The 20,703-nt window shown below is 34.0% G+C and overlaps 4 protein-coding genes across 5 annotated transcripts; 1 reads left to right on the top strand and 3 right to left on the bottom strand.

Moving 5' to 3' along the window:
• Positions 1 to 928: 928 nt before the first annotated feature.
• Positions 929 to 6,240, bottom strand: LOC128398064 (RING finger protein nhl-1-like). Its single transcript, XM_053358879.1, is given in 6 exon segments — positions 929 to 2,878; positions 2,880 to 4,004; positions 4,144 to 4,184; positions 5,101 to 5,402; positions 5,467 to 5,524; positions 5,601 to 6,240. Coding segments are annotated over 2 exon segments (2,562 nt in total). The 5' UTR covers positions 3,641 to 4,004; positions 4,144 to 4,184; positions 5,101 to 5,402; positions 5,467 to 5,524; positions 5,601 to 6,240; the 3' UTR covers positions 929 to 1,077.
• A 1,434-nt stretch (positions 6,241 to 7,674) lies between these two features.
• Positions 7,675 to 13,052, bottom strand: LOC128398063 (SH3 domain-binding protein 1-like). The gene is given in 7 exon segments (XM_053358878.1): positions 7,675 to 9,187; positions 9,190 to 9,422; positions 9,764 to 10,056; positions 10,283 to 10,601; positions 10,813 to 11,279; positions 11,799 to 12,023; positions 12,208 to 13,052. Coding segments are annotated over 7 exon segments (2,832 nt in total). The 5' UTR covers positions 12,267 to 13,052; the 3' UTR covers positions 7,675 to 7,951.
• A 344-nt stretch (positions 13,053 to 13,396) lies between these two features.
• Positions 13,397 to 15,215, bottom strand: LOC128398074 (uncharacterized). Its single transcript, XM_053358890.1, has 4 exons — positions 14,919 to 15,215; positions 14,220 to 14,470; positions 13,890 to 14,017; positions 13,397 to 13,782 (listed from the first exon to the last, which is right to left on the bottom strand). Exons 1-4 carry the CDS (start codon positions 14,999 to 15,001, stop codon positions 13,657 to 13,659), a joined length of 588 nt encoding a protein of 195 aa, XP_053214865.1. The 5' UTR covers positions 15,002 to 15,215; the 3' UTR covers positions 13,397 to 13,656.
• Positions 15,216 to 15,430: 215 nt separating this feature from the next.
• On the top strand, positions 15,431 to 20,697 carry LOC128398060 (dystroglycan 1-like). 2 transcript variants are annotated; one of them, XM_053358871.1, is made up of 2 exons: positions 15,431 to 15,942; positions 16,276 to 20,697. In XM_053358871.1, exon 2 carries the CDS (start codon positions 16,312 to 16,314, stop codon positions 19,813 to 19,815), a length of 3,504 nt encoding a protein of 1,167 aa, XP_053214846.1. In that variant the 5' UTR covers positions 15,431 to 15,942; positions 16,276 to 16,311; the 3' UTR covers positions 19,816 to 20,697. The 2 variants fall into 2 exon arrangements, with proteins under 2 accessions (XP_053214846.1, XP_053214847.1); XM_053358872.1 differs by lacking the exon at positions 15,431 to 15,942 and adding an exon at positions 16,133 to 16,156.
• The last annotated feature ends 6 nt before the right edge of the window (positions 20,698 to 20,703 follow it).

Below are 20,703 nucleotides of genomic sequence, written 5' to 3'. Positions count from 1 at the left end.
TGAGCTGAAAACATTTAATAAGAATGGTTTTGATTGTAAACAGAACCAAAAGTTTGATAGATCACAGGTAAGTATTTTCCGAAGATGATGTACCAGCATTAGTAATAATCTTTGGTTTAACAGCTACCGCAGGAGCGGGCGGAAGTGGCCTTGGTGGCCTTCGACCCACCGAAGCTTGACTTTCTCCACTACTACGATTACTATTATCACCGTTATCCCAATCTAAGGAAGGAGATTGTTGAAGTTGTTGTTGTTGTTGTTGTTGTTGTTGTTGTGATTGATGATGACTGGAATTTAAGATGTAATTAGAGTGAGCTGATCGTTTCGGCTTATCCGGTGGTAAATCTGATCTTCGTTGATTAAACTCCTCACTACTATTGCTGTCGCGATTATTTTGCTTGAGGAGAAACTCTTCCTCGGAATCATCAGCAAATGAGATCATCTCTGGATTATTATTATTATTATTGTTGTTGTTGTTGTTGATTTTGATATCATTATTATTATTATTGTTAATGTTAATATCGTTTTTTATCATTTGGCCTTCATCGATAATGATATCACTTGATGAACATTTTGCTGTCAATGAATTATCAGCGACCACTAATTGAGAGAGATCGGGATATAATTTGCTTGATGGTTCTTCGGTTGATGATTCAAGTGATTCTTCATAGTCGAAAATGTTTTCTGTTGATTGTTCAAGTGTAGATGATTGATTTGTTAATGTAGGTGTTGAATCACGACTTGGACGTTCTGGCGGTGGGAAACTGGGTCTTTCGAGGGTACTATTATTACTGTTGCTGGTTGATTGTTTATTGCTAATAGATTGTTGTGCATAAGGCACTTCTGGTGGAGGAATTGTTGGTTTGTCAATCACATTTAACCTTGGTGTCCTTGGATTGCCAATGAATGAGATTGTTTTGTTTTTACGATCATTATTTTTACGATCTAAACTGCTTCGCAGTTGTTTACGATCTAAAGAGCCAGTGAGAAATGAGGTTAATCTTTCACTGTTGATCAGACTACTGGATGAAGGTGCTGGTGATGTTACATTATTTGTAACACTGGATAGTTGATCAGCTAAAACATCAGAGGAAAATGGTGATGCTGATGATGACGATGATGATGATGAGAAGGGAGGTGATTCACAGAGAAAATTTTCAAGTTTATGTGCAACAGGTTTAACAGCGGTAGATGACGATGAGGTAAAGATGATCCGGTTGACGATTGAGAAATTGAATTTTGCCTGTAACTATTTGTATTATTACTATTAACTGAATTGCAACTATCATGATTCCTATTAATATTATTATTAACCAATTCACCTTCTGACATGATCCTATCCTCCTTTGACAGTGATGATACCATCTCCTCCCCTTGAACTTGCCTTGAAGTGCCAGTTGTTGAAGGTGATGAGGATGTTGTTGATGATGCAGAAGATGCTTGCGTTGGTTGTGATGAGCGACTTGACAACGAATCTTTTGAATCTTCTCCAGATAATGATCCACGTCGTCTGCGTCCAATTCGGGATAAATTAGAACTATCAAGATCATCGTCGTTATCATCAACCAATGAACTTGAGGTTAGCTCACTTGAGCCAACTCCACGTCGAGAGGATGGTGTTGTTGTTGTAGTCGAGGAAGTATTGTTATCACGATAAGATCGACCTGTGCTTAAATCATCATCATCTCTAGTTGAACCGACTCGTCGAGCAACAGGTCGGATAGTGTCAGAGGATGGCACTGTGGTGGACGATAAACTGGAACCGTAATTATCTAATGAATTTGGTGTTGATGAAGAGGTTAATCCAATGTTGGATGGAGCTAAATTACTTGATAAACTATTGGCTGTTGTTGTGGTTAAATTGCTATTGTCTAACGAGGATGAATTGTTGGCTCTACTGGGGGTGACATTTGGTGCTGCGGATGCCGCTTGATTCATTTTCTTTTGCTTTTCAATCTCATCTTCGGATACCTGACGAGAGGGTGGCCTGGGTCTTGAGGGTGGTTGGTACGAGGATACTGATGTTGGTGGGGGAAGACTTCGTGATTCCTCTTCTTTCTTTTCTTTTTCAACCTTAGCTCGAACCTCATTCTCATGTGAACGCTCCATATAATGAGCAGTATCGGAAATTTTAACAATCCCACTGAGACAACCTCTTGGTGCTTCTGGTGTGTCGAAAACTTTGACTAGTGGAGCAGATGAAGTTGCTGTTGTGGTGGTTGATGAGGGTTCCTCGAATCGTACACTTCGAGGCATGTAAGTTGATGGATCATAATCGAAATCATCGAAACCCAATTCACCACCTCGTTCTCTCATGAAACGAGATTTGAACTGAGGCCCGGTGGAGAAAGAATCTTCATCTGTACGAGAATATCCACCAGGACGGTAAGTATCACTAGAATCTCGAAGGAATCGACGAGATGTCGGATCTCGACTATCATCTCCATACCTACTTCCAAGTCGACTTGTATCATCTCGTCGAGATCGAGATGAATAACCGCTGGGAGATGTGGCTCTATTAGGATCACGAGGATCTTTCTCGGAATCAGAATAACCTGGAGTATTGAGTCGACTTTGAGTTAAATCAGTCATTCGCGAGTCACGACGGGCAAATTGTGTTGCCAATCGATGGTCACTCTGACTTCTCATGAGCATACTTTGTTGGGGGACCGACAAATAAGATGAACTGACCCCAGTGGTGGACATTAAACCAGGAGATGAGGCATGTACATTAGCGTTAGATTCTTCGAGAGTTGACAGTTTAAGTTCACCAAAATTAACCAAATTACGGCGAAGTGAGTCCAACTCTGAGCTTGGCAAGAACTTCATACCTCGAGTATAATCGGCAGCATCGGCATCAAAATTTCTTAGAAAATCGAGTTTTAACAAAAATAAATTTCACCTCACAAAGTTCAACATCATTCCAGGTTTTCTTTGGGTCGACGATATTTTTCTCAACCAGGTCACAATTATCTTTAAGAAAATCATACTCAATGGCAAGATCTTCCTTTAATTTGGTTAAATTTTTCGATTCTACTCGTGAATAAGTTTCCAAATCTTTTAACATTTTATCCTCTTGAGCTTTTAAATCACGAACAAATCGTCGGACAATTTCTTCAATTTCATCACGAATGTGAACCGAGTTAACATTTAACCTTTCCATTGAGCGTTCGGTTTGTGAGAGAGCATCTTGTAATCTATTGAGAGCTCGACGAACTTGATGACAAATACGTGAGATTTCACGTTTAAGAATATCAATATGAGCTTCTTTACACTCGGGGCAAACCTTTTTATCACAATGATTACATCGAGTAGCTGTTGATTTCTCTGAACAGACACCACACCTTTCCATCATGGAGGGAACAGGTTCAGGCTCTTCACCGGTTATACTTTGGTGTAACTCAAGGAACCGTTGAAGAGTAACATTGGTGGGATAGGATTGAATTCCTTGAAAATGTATCCGATGTTCAGCTCGACATTCAGGGCATTTAATCTGCCGTCGGGCATAATCTTGAAGACCTTCCATACAAGGTTCCTGGCAGAAACTGTGTTGACATGGAAGCATCTTTGGGTTTCGAAATCGATCCAAACATATTGCACAGGTTAACAATTGTTCCAATTTATCCCAAGCAGTGGCCATGATTAGAACACTTCAATTTACAGGCTGATAGAATAGAATTTAATTCTAAAGAAGAAGAACAAAAGAAAACACCTATGTGAGAATACGACCCTTTTCACTCTCTCCCTTTACCTTAATCAAGAATCAAGAAGATACACAGAGGAAAATGGCGAGATGAGTTACTAGAATTTTCCGAGAAACTACCAGAATTTAAAGCTAAAAATACCACCGAAGTGAATTTTACTGATGAGATGATGAAGATGGTGTTGAATTTATATTCGTAACAGACAAGAAAATGTTGTTGGCGAAATAGTAACGAAAAAAAGATGAAATCACAGAAGAGAAGTGAATTTCTTGTTGGCCTTATGATTCATCATAAAATAATCTTTTTTGGGATTAACAGAAAGGGATAGAGAGAGAGAGAGAGAGAAATGGTGACAAAAAATGACAGAAAAAGGTAAAATTAATAAACAATTAACAATCTAAACCGAGAAAATAATCAACAAGTAGACCAAAAGACTTACCCAAATAAGATGGCGATCATTTGGAAGCCATGATAATAGTCCTCATGTAGAGAAAGAAAAGATTAACTCAATTAGCCGGTTGATTTACGATAATTTTTGCACAATTAGAAAAACAATTTATCACTTATTCTTAATTATGAGTGAAAATAAAGGTAAGGTTAACACGATGGAAGAAAAAATCACAGAGTTAAAGGAAACAACAAGTTTTTCTATTCTTTTTTTGGTAGAAAAAACTGTAAATTCTATTCTATGTAAAAATGTTTTCTTCTTTTTCTTTTTCTTCTCGTTGATTCTTTTTTGGCCTCTAAAGATGGTAACAATCAAATTCGAATCAGTTGAAGTTTATTTATGGAACAATTTGGATGAGCAAACTCGTGGAAGATGAGAAACACACATAGAGAGGGAGAGAAGAGGATGAAGATTAAGATGATGGCGGAAAATGAGGCAACCCAAGTAAAAAAAGAAAGAGAAAATGGTTAAGATGATCTAATCTTCATCTTCCTAATACTTTCTCTCTCTCTCTCTCTTTCCATCTACTTTATCTTCATCTTCATCTTCTCAAATCGTCATCATCTTGATCGTTGCCAAAATCACAACAATAACCGTTCAATCAATAAACTTGTAATCCGCATTTCCAGTTACCTGATTCCTGATTTACAAACTTTTTCTTTTGGCTCATTTTTCTTAATTCATAACTTGAACAGCTAACTGTATCTGTTGGACCAAATGCATCAATTGTTTCTCTGATGGTAAATTGGGTTGGCCAGATCCCAAGTTTTTAGCTGCTTGATTTCTAAGCACATTTTGGACATGATTGATCTAATTTGTGGAAAATAAGATTAATTATCAATTTTAATGTAGGGTAAATTATGTAAGCCAAGAAACGTTAATGATTCTAATGAATTATTCGCAATTGATGAACAATTCATCAACAGTGTAATAATTGCAAGAACTTACTGAGGGCAATGCTTGAGAAGGCGCTCGATTAAGCTGATGATGAATTTGGCTTTGACCATGCTGTTGCTGAGAAGTAGACTGTTGGACATTAATGATATGGTCTTGAGTCTGAGATGAAAGAGTCACTTGAGGTTGGGTCTGCTGCATCCCTTGAGATGGATGCTGGTTCATAATACTGGAAAGATTTGAATTTGCGAGGCAATTCATGATTAGACTAGTAGGAGTATTGCTGCTGGCCTGACCTTTACCCCTCGAATCCATATCGCCCATATTATCACGAATTGAGAAGTTTCGACCGAAATCTAACAAGAGAAAGTTTTCATCGTTAAATGAGATCTAAAATAGAATGTAAAAATGAAAACTTACTGAGAAGATCATCTCTCGATACTCCACTGGAACGTAAGGCATTTTCAATAATTTCTTTCTGTTGTGGTGAAAATAAAATATTTAGTATTGTGCAGGTCTATTGATAATTTAGTTGAATAATGTTGATAGTTTACCTTGCATCCAATTTCCATCAATAAACGATAAACTTTGCTCGGATTCAACGATTCTTTGGATGATTGTTGAGAAGAGAGCAACATTGAGACGTTCATCCTCAAAATGTTTCTCTACTACAACATCGGTTGTAGCCATGGCGGCGGAATTGTGATGAGATCCATATGAATAATCATTGTTGTTGTTATTATTACTACTATTACTATTACTATTATTGTTCATTTTACTTCCAGTGCTCATAAAATTATCACAACCACCAATAGCACCAAGAAGTTCGTCGAAATTATCTAAGCCCAGCTTATCATTTTCTGCATCCACTTGTTGCTGTTGTTGGTCACTTTTTTTATCATCTCCACGATTCCAGCCTTGATTCATCTCCATTTTGTTATCATCGTTTTGCCACATATTAAAAACACCAAAAACAAAACAGGATTAAAAGTCAATACCTAGAGACAAGAAGAACAAAAAGAAAATCAACAACACACATATAAATGAGCCCATCGAATTAATTTAAATTAATTAAATAATTATTGACTTTAGTAGATCATAAACATGGAAGAATAAGAAAAAATAGATAAAAGGTTAATGAAGTAAATAAATGGAACACACAGAGGTAATCACATTAATGAATGAATAGAAAGAGAAAAAAAGATCGAAAGAAGGAAAGAAATTGAAGAAACGAGATACATCATATTATAAAGTAAGAGAAAAAGAGAGGATAGAAAGAGAGTAAATGAGATGCTGATAGTAAAATGGTGGATGAACAAGTTGAGAGAGAGAAAAACGTAAGAGAAAAACGTAAGAGAAAAACGACCAGAAAAAGAGAGAGAAAATGATATAGAAAGAGAAGAAAAAAATCAACAACACACATAAGCAAAAATAGAAAGAGAGAATAAGAGAAATAGACAGAGAAAATGAAAGAGAGAGAAAGAGCTGAGTAAAAAAAGAAAATAACATGAAATTGGTAAAGAAAAAAAAACGAAGAATTAAAATGAAAGTTGGAAATTTCATCCTAAATATAAGATCAAATTATTTATAATTTTAGAGAAACAAAACAAAAAGTCAGATTAAATTCTGGTTAATTTTTTGTAGTTTATTGTTACAATTACTTTTAAATGTCCTCTGTATGAATTGTAGATAACTGCTAGAGTTATATTCATGAAGAGAAGCCAATTAATTATCAAGAATATGACAAAAAATATAGCAAAGAATCCGCTCTGATTATAAGAAGAATTGAGTCAACAATTAAATCTAATCGAGAGGAAACAATTTACCATTTTCCAAAACACTCAAACTAATATCTTCCCAAATCGCAATTAGAAGGAGCAGAAAAACGGCTAAATTAGTTAACCATGTGAAATGATAATTTGAATAGATGAAATATATTTTCAACGAATCAATGTCATCTTTCAATTTAAATTTAATTCCGTCCAAAGCACATTTAATCAACGCTCTGCCATGTAAGTAATTACGTTCAACATGATCACTAATTACTAAATGAGTACTCGAATCAACTGGTTTAACTGAGAGAATCTCAGCAGTTGATGAACTTTTCATAATGAGAAAGGAAAAATAACTAAACACTAATCACAATTAACTAAGATTAAATGAACATCTTTATTATCCAAACAATTGTCGAGTTAATTGTTTCGGATTGTGTACAATTGATTAGATTGTATCGACCTTGATTGTAAACAAGATTGACAAATTAATCTCCGTATGATAATATTCAATCGTTGTTGAGTATTTGATTAAGAATGATTTCCTAATTGTAACCATGTGACTTTCTAATTAAAAACTTTCAACAAATTGATTCAATTATGAGGAATCACAATCAACATCCGGCGACAATCAAATTAATTGTTTTCAACGGTAACAATTAATTGAAATTTTCATTCTCCAATAAAATTGAAATGAATCATTTGATTGACAAGCAATATAATTAATTATGGTAAATATTTTGAGATAAGTTTTGTTTTTGGAAACATCAATTAATGAATTGTTTGTAAGTTTAATATCCTAATTGAATTTGGGAATTTATAACAATCAAGGATTCAACTGTAATTGTTTCTTTTGCGTTTGTATGTTGATGGATGTTTAATTAATTATAATAATAATTATAATGTAAACAAGTAAAAAATAGTTAATGATTAATCACATTTGGTTATCTGTTTTTAATCATTGTAAATAACGACTAGAGTCGAGTTCACTTGTCTTTTGGAAATATTTGACAATATAATTTAACGGTGTATTTAAATTTCTCACTTCCTTTCTCTCCCTTTAGTTGATTGTTGAGCTGAAAACATTTAATAAGAATGGTTTTGATTGTAAACAGAACCAAAAGTTTGATAGATCACAGGTAAGTATTTTCCGAAGATGATGTACCAGCATTAGTAATAATCTTTGGTTTAACAGCTACCGCAGGAGCGGGCGGAAGTGGCCTTGGTGGCCTTCGACCCACCGAAGCTTGACTTTCTCCACTACTACGATTACTATTATCACCGTTATCCCAATCTAAGGAAGGAGATTGTTGAAGTTGTTGTTGTTGTTGTTGTTGTTGTGATTGATGATGACTGGAATTTAAGATGTAATTAGAGTGAGCTGATCGTTTCGGCTTATCCGGTGGTAAATCTGATCTTCGTTGATTAAACTCCTCACTACTATTGCTGTCGCGATTATTTTGCTTGAGGAGAAACTCTTCCTCGGAATCATCAGCAAATGAGATCATCTCTGGATTATTATTATTATTATTGTTGTTGTTGTTGTTGATTTTGATATCATTATTATTATTATTGTTAATGTTAATATCGTTTTTTATCATTTGGCCTTCATCGATAATGATATCACTTGATGAACATTTTGCTGTCAATGAATTATCAGCGACCACTAATTGAGAGAGATCGGGATATAATTTGCTTGATGGTTCTTCGGTTGATGATTCAAGTGATTCTTCATAGTCGAAAATGTTTTCTGTTGATTGTTCAAGTGTAGATGATTGATTTGTTAATGTAGGTGTTGAATCACGACTTGGACGTTCTGGCGGTGGGAAACTGGGTCTTTCGAGGGTACTATTATTACTGTTGCTGGTTGATTGTTTATTGCTAATAGATTGTTGTGCATAAGGCACTTCTGGTGGAGGAATTGTTGGTTTGTCAATCACATTTAACCTTGGTGTCCTTGGATTGCCAATGAATGAGATTGTTTTGTTTTTACGATCATTATTTTTACGATCTAAACTGCTTCGCAGTTGTTTACGATCTAAAGAGCCAGTGAGAAATGAGGTTAATCTTTCACTGTTGATCAGACTACTGGATGAAGGTGCTGGTGATGTTACATTATTTGTAACACTGGATAGTTGATCAGCTAAAACATCAGAGGAAAATGGTGATGCTGATGATGACGATGATGATGATGAGAAGGGAGGTGATTCACAGGGAAAATTTTCAAGTTTATGTGCAACAGGTTTAACAGCGGTAGATGACGATGATGATGTAGATGCTGTTGATGAATAACCTTGGCTTTTCATGAAATTAGCAGGAGAATGACTATTAGATAAGCTGGTAGTTGTTGTTGTTGTTGTTTTGTTGTGGGTTCATTTTGTTGGATTAATTGTTGATAATTTTTTTCGTTAGATGAAGATGCTGATAATGTTGTTGTTGTTGATGATGATGATGATGAAGATGGTGCGGGTGGAGCTGGCTTCTTGTTAGATCTTGGAGCACTGGCCCGTGGAACCGGTGTTGGGTGCCGCTCTTGACTGATTTCACCATTTAGAGGCTTTTCCTCCGGAAGGTATGATATCTGCGGTGTTGTAAATTCAATTTCTGTAGTATATCAAGCACCGGAAGAAAGAGACAGAGAAGGTGGTAGAGGGAAAGAGAAAATAGAAAGAAAGAAAGAAAGAGAAAGAAAAAAGAGAGAGAAAAGAAGAGAACAAGTGAGATAAATCAAAAACAAAAATTGAAAGAGAGAGAGAGAGAGATGAAGAAAATAGAATGAGTGAGCAGAAAATAAACAGTAAAAGGTTATAGTTGAATCGTTTCAACAAATTTTGATGTTCTTGGTTAAATGTTGCTTATTTGCTAATATAACGAACGATGAATGATAATTATAAGTTAATAATCTTCATGATTCATGATGATGATAATAGATGATGACTATATACCTTCAGGGAAAAACCAATCAGCATAGCTGACAAGAGCTTCAATGATTAATGAATGAAGATTAGCAGCAGCCATGTTTGCACCAAATGCATCGTCCACTTCAACTGGTGGACTCCAAATAAGACTTGGTGCTAAGGCAATGGCAATATTGGAGGGAGTCATTTTATTGGCTTCAGAGTGAGATGATAATTTAGACAAAAATTTGATTAAATATTTCAAATTATTGTAATGAGATTTGGGTAAGCTGTTGCAAACCTGCCAGAAAGCTTGGAGTCTGCTGTTTGAATCAAGTATCCTGAATATTGGTGAAAAAAAAAAGATGGACAGATTAATAAAAATAATGATGAAAGGGAGACAGGATGATGATGAAATTGTGAGATAAATTAAAAAAAGTAAAAAGAGAAAAGAGAAAAGGAAAAGGAATGAAAAATGAATGGACAATGGAAAAGATATGGTCAGTGAATGAGAATGATTAGTTTTTACAACAAAGTAATTAAACGGTAGATGATAAACCAACATACTTTGCAGCATTTATCCAAGCTTGGTAGTGTTGATGGGTCAAAAGAGGATCCGGAAGCTCCCTTAGATATGACTTTAAACATCCGGCAACGGTATGTGCATCTCGTAAGTACTCATCATAATCCACCACTCCAGCGTTTAGAGAGCTTTTCAATTTTTTCACTTTGGTTACACTTCCAGGGACTCTGAAGATACCCTCTTCTTTAATATTCATAAGTAACCAGCCGATACAAGCTTCAATGACTAAGGCAATTTCTCGATTACTAATACGAAGATGATCTTCCAATGGTGTACCAAAGATGGGTCGCTGTGAGTTATTTGCTATTGTTTTCCATTATTAACCAGGTAATCAGAGTAGAATGTGTTGTGAATGGGGACAAGGAAATGAGAGAAACAAAAAAAAAGAATAGAGTTGTTGTTATTAATTAGGTGATGACAAGGTCGATTGTTTGAATTGAATAAATCTTTTTGTATATCTCTATGTGTGCGTGTGTTTGTTTGTTTATGGATATGAAAGAATAGGAAGACAAACCTAATTTTTGTTCCAACATGGGAATTGCTTCTTCAAGAATCGCTGCTGAGCGACGGTGAAATGCAGCTTGAAGTTTAAAAAATTCGAGATAAACTTGAGCAACATCAGGTTCTCGACTGAGAAAGTTGAAAACTTCAATGGCAAAAGCATCTTTGGCTTGATCTACTTTGGTTGTAGCTTCATCTAATTCTTGTTTAATTGTTTCCAATTTATTAGCTGCTGCTACAGTTGCCGAAGATCCCGTTGACTGGTGGCTTTGTTTCATCGCTTGTTGATACTTTTGACGGCAAGTATCCATATCGGAGGTCGCTTTACTTAAATGTTTACGAGATTTAACCACACTTGGAATGTCATTATCGATGAAATAGTTTAATGCTGTAAGACAGTTTTTCTCTACTGAAATTTCATAATCTATTAATTCTCGGCTAACACTTTTCTGTAATTCACCACAATCAACCAACGTTTGACTGTAAAAAGTAGCGTGAGTGAGCGATAAAAAGATAAAAATAAATATAGAAAAAAAGAATGATTAGTGTTTATGTTATTGTGACGAAAAAGATGATCAAAGTGTAGAGAAGAAGAAAAAAGATACGAAGAATAGAGCAAAAAAAAAATAATACAAATACTGATGAAAGAGAAGATGAAGATGGCTAAAAAATTAGATTGATTAACCTGAAATTGTAAGAGCTCAATTTTAGTTGAGCTTTTTGGTGCGTTAAGCGTAGATTTATATGAGAAATTAGACGAATGAATGTCAATTAAATTTAGAGAAGTGAAGAAGAGAGAACAAAACAAATGTGAATACACGATTGTTTTGATGTGCACGAAGCGTTAGAAAGATAATAAAAGACGAATAAGAAGAAGAATAATAATAAGATGATGATGATGATGAAAGGAGAAATATAAGAATTACATGTAAAAAGAGAGCGAAAGGGATAGAGAAGATTAAAAGTGATATAAAAGCTGTCAGAAAGAATTATACTAACCCAAGAAGAGAATCGGTACCCAATTGCTCTCCATGCTCCAGAAGAGATTGAGATAAGTGTAATTCGGGTATTTTTTTACTTCGTTTTTCAATCTCGCTACCAGAACCATAACCACGAAGACAACTGGCGATCTTTTTTTCCACTGATTGACATGAAACCTTCATGAGATCAACTTTTTTCTCAGCATTGACAAGATCAACCGTCATCACATCGCTTTTATCACCTCTATAAATCGAAAAAAAAAAGAGAGAGAAAAGAGAAAAAGGAAGAAGAAGATAAAGAATAGGCCAAAAAGAGAAAAGAAAACATCAATTATAATGGATAGGAAAGTAGACATAAGGTAAGAAGATGACAGAAAGAACGGGAGAGAAAATGATAATAGAAATTTAGAATAAATTAAGTGACTTACCTGACGACGGTGAGACCATCTTGGACGAAATTTTTGATATTTAGAAATTGTTTCTTCATCTTCTCTCCTGTTTTTCCGTGGAGAATTTAGAAAAACCAAAGAGGAATGAAAGAGAACGAAGAAGAAACAGAAAAAAAGGAAGGGTGGTGTGAGAGAATGGAAAATGAAGAGGCAATTGAAGTGGATTTTTTTACTTTCTCTCTCTCTCTCTCACTATCAAACTCTCTTCTGAAGTTGTATGGGAGTAAATAAATCAGGGTTAATCAATAGTAGACAGAAGCTATACATAGACTTTTCTCCCTCTTTCTCTCTCCCATAAAACACAGGATTATAAAAATAAAAGATGAGGAAATAACAACAAGATATAATGGGTTAGGTTAAAAAAGAAAATTATTGTTTGAGATAATAAACCGATGGACACACAACCAGAACACTAGTAACAGTAGACAACGAAATGGGACATTTTTGATACTTTCAACTGATCTCCAATTTGAAATAATAGTCGACGAAACCAATTCACACGTTTAGAGAAAAAGAAAAAGTAGGTAAAAAGGCAAATGAGCAAAAAAAAGGAAAAAGAAAAAGAAAATGAAAAGAGTTGAAGATTTAAGTCATTGAGAAGAAAAGAAAAAAACAAGAGAATCAAATTAACACTCGTTATGGAAAAGAAAACGTAAAATGAAATAATCCAAAGTTAATCATAGATTAATTGATGGAAGGTAATCATCTGATTACCGGTGATTGATAACATTTCATTTATTGATTTAACAATTTAGTGTAACAATTAACTTGAAGAGTAGGGCCGATAATTAATCAACTAAAATTGATTTTAATTCAACTTTTGACAAATGAAAAACAATAACATCAAAAGATAAAGAGACTAAATCACCAGATGTCACCACTTGGAAGCGAAACGAAAGTTATGCCATCTGGTGGACAGGGAATAAAATGGAGACTTTTTTATGGATTTTTAATTTGATTTGATTGTTTTTTAATTGTTTAGAGAGAGAAATGTTTCTTTCAATTTTGATTAGATACAATGAGAGAATTGAAATTGAGACAAAAATTATGATTTTTTTGTCGTTAGATAGATTTTGAAGAGAGATGGAGAGAGAGAGAGAGATGTCCAATTTTTGTTAATTGGTTGGACGGGTTGGAAAGTTTGATTATTTTTCCAAATTGCAATTAGTTTTTTTTTTTTTTTCCTTTGTTGTTTCCTTTTACTCTTGGTAAGTAAATCGAAACAAAAACCATATGAATCTACATTGGATTTGTTGGTACAACTGTAGGAGTTGTTTTCTGTTTTTTTTTGAAGAGACAATCACACAACAATTTAAAGATGATACGGTGACTATGATCAATTTTAGTGATAAATGAGATCGATCAAGCCAACGGGGTTTTTACACTCGAAGTGTGTTCACAGGTTAATGTGATCTGATTCAATTGATCTCATGTAGACCTGATTTTTGATTGTTTACTTCCATTCTTCAAAGACTTGTTAGAGTCTCGCTTTCGATACTTTTCCAAAAAACTTTCTTGTATTTCTTCAGGCAGGTGAATGAAATGGTTCCAAATCTGAAATGATTCAATAGATTGAATATGGATTAGATTCATTGAGATGATTTTTTTATTCTCTTATGATGATGATGATGAAAAATAATCGATTGAAAATCAATACTTACTTGCATGTTTTCCTTGTTCATCAATAATTGAGAGAGAGCAGTCATAGAATGAGGCACAAAGTCATAAATGGACAATTCACCGAGATGATCATCACCATCAATCACAGGTAAGTCTTTGAAAAGGTTAGCTGTTGAAGACAAAAGTATGAGAAGGTGTCTCATCAGATTGTCAAGTTTTGTTTGTTTGTTTGTTTGTTTCATTAGTATTAAATTGTTATGTATTGTTTTTGTGTTCAGTTCAAAGTAATTATCATTTTTTTAGTTCTGTTCAGTTCAGTTCAGTTTTTTCAGTTTTGTTCTGTTCTGTTCAATGAGTCAATAGTAAATTACCGTTCTCATAACGGCGATATTTTTTGTAGCCTTTACCCCGACAGCCAAGGCCTATGAAGGTTGGCTGAGGTCTAAGGATGGCTCTTTGTTGTTGCTCTCGAAATCGTCGAGCTCGATCTCGTTCTCGTTCTCGATCTTGTCTTGCCAATTCACGAGCTTGTAATCCTTCAGCTATTTGACGATCCAAATCAATTTGAGTTTCATTTGAGGTAATGGTTTCCTCACCATGTTCACCGTCATTATCTGACACACTTTAAATATAGAATAAAAAATCAGAATAAGAGAAGTTAAGAGAAATAGAGGGATAGAAAAGGATAGAAAAGGATAGAGAGAGGGAAAAGAGAGTCAATTGTGCATAACAAATGAAATAAAGTGTCAGAAGGGGAAAGAAAGAGAAAGAGAAAAACAAAGAAAGAGAGAAAGAGAGAAAGAGAGAGAGAGAAAGAGAGTCGAATATTTATTTACTTTTTCTAATCCATTTCATCATATTCTTTTAATTTCTAACCTTTGAATCCAAAATTAAAAGGATGATCAAATAAAGAGAAAAAGAAAAAGTAATAAAAAATAAGCAAGAAACAAATAATATTAAAAAAATGGAATAAAAAGTAAAACTGAATCAAGGTAAACAAAGAAGCTTAAAGGGACTAAAAATGTTAGTGATGGAAGAAAATAGAAAATAAGTCGACCAATTATACTCACTGGTTATTAATAAGAACTTCTTCAGGGATATTGACGCTTAGATCATCGTCACAATTAGATGTATTCTTACGAATAATACACATAATATTTTGGTGAAAAGTCACAAAGGACAACCAGGAAAAGATGGCGAAACCAGAAAGTCAACAAATGTAAACCAGAAAAAGACCAAAAAATTGATAATAAAAGAAAAGAATACAAGATGAAAGATGGAAAAGTCGAAAAGAATATTAAACCCACACAAAAGGATTAAAAGAGAATCTCAATCGACTATGTTGGAAGGCGAGAATCAATAAAATGAATAGAAATAAATAGAAATAAATAATCAACTAATTAGACAAAAATCACAATTAGAAAAAAAGAGAATCAAGGAAAACAACAAATTTGTTCTGTTACTAATCCTTGGTAACAGAATATCAAGTAACCTGATTTTCTGCGCCACAAGTGAGCAAATCACCAAATTAAAAGAAAGAGAAACAGATCAGTTTTTATTATTCTTTTCTCTTTTGTTTTTACTTTTTCATTTCATTTTCTATTTAATTAATCAATCATTTCCACCAATTATCTTATTAATGATATCATATTAATATCAACTTTTTATCAACTACAAGTTGTTATCTATCAATTAACATCCGATTCACTTATTATCTTTAAGCAGTTCCATGGATTCATTGAAGTTTATGTTTCTCTTTGACAACGATGAACAATTCAAGTGATTTAACATTTTCATTTCTATTTTCCATTGGTTTTCACAATCTTTTTACTCACATATAAGTCGAAACACAATTTTACTCTTCTGTAATTATACTATAAATGGTGTTCTCTCTTTATTATCTCCATATAAATGAATTATAAAAAATTCTATCAACAATTAATTGTTTTCTTCCATCACCGAGTTACCTGTGTATCCAAGTGACACCTTGAGTTAGAAAAGAAAACTAATTCATTGAGTTAATTTTCTTCTTCACTTTTGTTCATCAACAATTTTCACTTGATTGTTTTCCTCACCATTTATTCACAATTAAGGGTAAGTTAATTGTTCTTTTTTTATTAATTTTTGATTTTCTAACTACTCAGTCAACATAGGCTCATTGATGTGATTAAATAATCGGTGGTACAGTTAATTTATTAATTCCAAATGAGAGTTTTCTTATTTTCTCCTATGTGTCTCTTACCCACCTACGACTCCTCCTTGAGTTTAATTAATGTGACCATCTTATTCTGTCATCTAATCTAAATTAGTATTGAAATATTATCAATTTTATCTTGGTTGATTGTCTTCTTTGTTTTCTAATATTGTTCACAATTTTCCATATTCTCTCCAATATTAATTTGTACCTTCTTTTCTTTTACATTACAGTTTCTTTTTTCTGGTCTTCATTAATTTTCCACGATCATGCCTGGTTCTGTTTACTGTGGCTCAATATTAACCATATCAAGATGTAACCTTTTCTCTCTATTGTTAATTTTCTTATTAATTAACTTTCCAACTGTAAAAAGCTTCTCTTCTTCTTCTGTGCTGTCTAATGAAGTTGATAATGTTGATCCTAAGATTCAAATGCCCGATCAAACGTGTTATATTAATAAGTTGTGCTACTATCGACTGCCAATTAGTCCAATTAAATTTGGGCTGATAAAAAATTTAACCATCAAAGAGATTGGCCAAGATGGTTTACCCAAATGGTTAATATTCAGGCTGGAAAAAGATCACTGGGAATTAATTGGTTTCCCTCAAGAAAATGACAAAGGTCTTGCATGGTTTATTTTAGAAACTGTGACTAAAAATGATACCAAAATCAGTGATGTTTTCAATGTTGAAATTACCGGTGCTGCACCAACAAATTATCATATTTCCCCCGTTAATTGGCATGAAAGACAATGTACCATTCGAGTGGTACCTAAATTTAATTCTATTCTTGATGTTTGGAACACCATTTACTACCTCATTCCATCTCGTATCAAAGAAGAGATTAGAATTGCATCTAAATTGGTTGATAATTCTAACCTTGGTGAAGACAATGACGATCCCAATTTTATTATGGCCCGATGGTCATATCCCAATTTCGTTATCAAACAAACAGACATGGACATTAGAAGTTATCAATTAGCCATCGAGTATCAATATTGTTCACCTGAACATCCTCCTAGTGATGAGTTCCATTTGAAGCTTAAAAAGTTAGGCTTAGATTTTCAAAATATTATAATTGAGGAACCAAGGAGACGATTTCGAGAAGTTTCTGACAGGCCAATTGGTGAATTTTCAATCGCTCCTAATTCTCATTCCGAAAAAATTGTGCCTCTTTCAGCTAATAATGATAAAGTTTTCCATCCCCGAGAATTACCCAGTATCTTACCGACACCTTCTCTTTATCCCGATTTTATGACCATCTCAAGCACCTTAACCAACGGAAATCCTGATGACTACAAACTTGAACCAAGTACATTATCTCGAGAAGTTCCTACCTTAACTAGTCCCAGTGCTTTCCCATCATCTGTTTATCCAGACAGTTTACCTTCAGCTACTCCCCGAATGCCTGATTCTGTTAATACTGTAGGCGGTAATGATTTCTCATTTCATCCAAAACTCTACACCACACCTACCCCAACAATTGAACCACCAAGTATTTATGATGGTTTATCAACACCAACACCAATTCTTCCGAGTATTAAATTATCCGATTTATCATCATCACTTGTCATTCCTGATATTGGTCCAATTGTTTCATCATCAAACGACATTTTACCCACTCAATCCTTGGATTTAAATATAATTACAAAATCCAACACCATTGAAGATGAATTTACAGTTAAACCACCTCGACCCGAAATAACTGTTAATAGTCGACCCGAACTTCGAGCTCGCATTCCTAAACTTGCTCCGATTGCCGGTAAATATTGGACCTTTAAGATACCCGATAATACATTTATTGACCGTGAAGATGGATTAACGGATAAACTTAGATTAGGTTTCACTCGAGTGAGATCATCAATGAAAGATAAATCATCTAAAGATTTTTGGATACAATTTGATGCAGAAAATCAAGTGCTAACCGCTTTCCCAACCGATGATGATGTTGGTATTTATGAGAATCAATTTTACCTTGAAGCAGTTGATTCTGGTGGTTTATCCAATTATGAAAATATAACCATTCATGTGCGACAACACACATCATATCGTAAATTTCCCTACAATATTACATTTTATCGTGTTTATTGGGATCCTCTTAGAATCACAACAACAATTGAAGCTTTGAGAAACTTTGCTCAAATAATTTCCCAAGTAAATGGTGATTTTAACATTGACAGTTTCATCGTTCAACATTTAACCAAGGAAACAATTGATGGTAAAGATTATTGGACAATTGTATCAACAAATGATTCAATTCCAGCTTATCCTTGTCCAACCAAGAAAATTCAACAATTATATAATCGATTAGCTGATAAACCATCTAAAGGTCAATACGCTTTACCAAGTGAACTTTTAACAAGTAAAATGAGTAAAATGTTTACCATTGAAGGTGTCGGTCTATCAATTAGCTGTTCTAAGCCAAACACTGCTGCCGAGAAACCCGAATTACGTAATGCAATTGATGAATTACGTTTCCGTTTGGGTGAGGTTTTCCGGTACAAGATAGCGGAAAATATGTTCTATTCTGGCCGAGGGCGTAACACCTACAATCTAGAGATCAGTTTATACGATGGTTTTGGACGAGTCCCGGCTCCCGATAGTTTTGTTAAATTTAATGAGAAAACATTTGAAATTATTGGTCTTGCCGAAGATCGTAAATATATTCGTGAAAATGAGTTTAATTTGGTTGCTCGTGATCGTGAATCTGAAAATGAAGCATCAGATGCTTTTGTCATCGTCATTGAAGATCCATGGATCGAAGAGGAAATTAGTTTCACCGTTACCATTGGTATTACATTAAATGATAAAATAGACATTGAAGATAAGCTTGACATTGCTCATCGAATCTCGACCATTATGTTCAAAGATCCCGATACAAGTTCATTGCGAATTTTGAAGATTGTCAAACGTGATTACACTTTAATGCAAAGTGGTTATTATACTGGTACTGATGCAGCTAAAAATCCTAACCTATCAGATGTTGACGATGAAGAGAATACAATTGAACGTAGTAAACGTTCAGAACCTTATGATAATTCAATCGATGAAGGATCAATTCATACAATGTATGAATATGTTTGGACAAATAAAACTGAACCATTACTTGCAAAAGGAGGTGAATGTCCATCAACCGATATTCAGGATTATATTTTATCAAAATTATTCCAACCTGAGAGTAACTTTGAAACTTGGGATGAAAAATTTGCCGATAAATATCGAGTCATGTCAATTGAATTTAAACCAGTGGGTAAATGTTCAAATTACATGACAAATCGTGAAATGTATCGTGATAACATGAAGCCCAACATTATACCAGAAAAAGATTTAAAATCTCAACCCAATGATAATGTTAACTATGGACAACCGGCATCTAAAGACTATGAAGTTCATGCAAATGAGTTAGATGATTATTATTTACGAACAATTATTCCCGCAATTGGTACAGTTGCCATTTTACTTGTAGTTCTTTGTGTGATTGTTTGTATTCTAGTTAAATGTCGTAAAGATATTGACAAGAATCGTTTCGATATGACCATTAGACCAGGAATCGATGGTTATCCAACAGAAGTTGATGCATTTATCCAAAAGGGTCGACGACCAGTGATATTACAATCAGATTATCAGCAACATTTACCCATGAATTCAATGATGGTCACTTATAATCCAGTTCGTCAACAAACATATTCAATGGCAAATGTTAATAAAAACTCGTATCATGCTCTAGCTCACGCAGTTGAACAACAGCGACGTCAACCACCACCATACAGATGAACATTTCTTTTTCTACTTTAACCAATGGTGTTTCTTAAATTAATTTGTATATAAAAAGGAAACTTGAAAACTCGAGACAATCTTCTGGTCATTAACTATCATCACTTTATTCTGGTCTTCATAATCATCGCCCATAAACAACACGGACACACACATCAAACTAATCATTAACTTTTTTTGGTGATACTAAAGCGATTCAATTATAACCAGATCTTATTTAATTATCTGAATGGTCAACAACAATAACAACAATGGTCAATAGCTACTACTACCAATTTGTTATGGCAACTAATTGCATTGTTACTATAAAAAATCATCATAATGATCATCATCAGTGAAACTGCCTTTTCTTTTTGTTAAGAAATCATCATATTCATATCTCTCTCTCTCTCTCTCTCTCTCTTTCTCTCTCTCTCTCTCTCTCACTCTCTCATATCATCAACCACCTTTACTTAATCAGCAATATCTACCTGTTTGTGCCAAGTGTTTCCTGTCTGCATTTTATGTTCATATAATTTTCTGGGCTTTTTTTAATAATCAACAATAATTATCCAATGACCAATATTCTGAGTCACTAATTGATTAATTTAATCAATAATCATTAGAAAGGCTAATCACCTTTAGATAAACGCCTCGATAACAACGATTATATTCAATATTTGGTGGAGAAAAAAAATTATCATTTATCATCAACAATTCGGATTGCATGAAGTTAAGCAGCGAAAATTACAAGCTACAAAAAAAGTTTATGACTTTATCACAATTAAATGATTTTAATTTATTTAATTTGTTTCAATTATGATGATAAGGTGCCTAATGGGTCCTCAATGCAATCAATCATCGCTGGTGAAAAACAATGTTAACTCTAATCAACTTTAATTACTAAAC

Source organism: Panonychus citri, unplaced genomic scaffold (assembly GCF_014898815.1).
Source record: "Panonychus citri isolate SS breed McGregor unplaced genomic scaffold, ASM1489881v1 Contig00045, whole genome shotgun sequence".
Classification (NCBI taxonomy): domain Eukaryota; kingdom Metazoa; phylum Arthropoda; class Arachnida; order Trombidiformes; family Tetranychidae; genus Panonychus; species Panonychus citri.
This window is presented reverse-complemented; position numbering and strand designations above follow the sequence as displayed.

What these genes read in the sequence shown, in the direction of transcription:
- LOC128398074 (XM_053358890.1), bottom strand. Translation starts at nt 15,001, where the DNA reads ATGTGTATTATTCGTAAGAATACATCTAATTGTGACGATGATCTAAGC. An exon ending in GAAGTTCTTATTAATAACCA is followed by an intron (nt 14,471 to 14,918) that starts GTGAGTATAATT and finishes CTATATTTAAAG; the next exon opens with TGTGTCAGATAATGACGGTG. An exon ending in TGAACAAGGAAAACATGCAA is followed by an intron (nt 13,783 to 13,889) that starts GTAAGTATTGAT and finishes GAATCATTTCAG; the next exon opens with ATTTGGAACCATTTCATTCA.
- LOC128398060 (XM_053358871.1), top strand. Translation starts at nt 16,312, where the DNA reads ATGCCTGGTTCTGTTTACTGTGGCTCAATATTAACCATATCAAGATGT.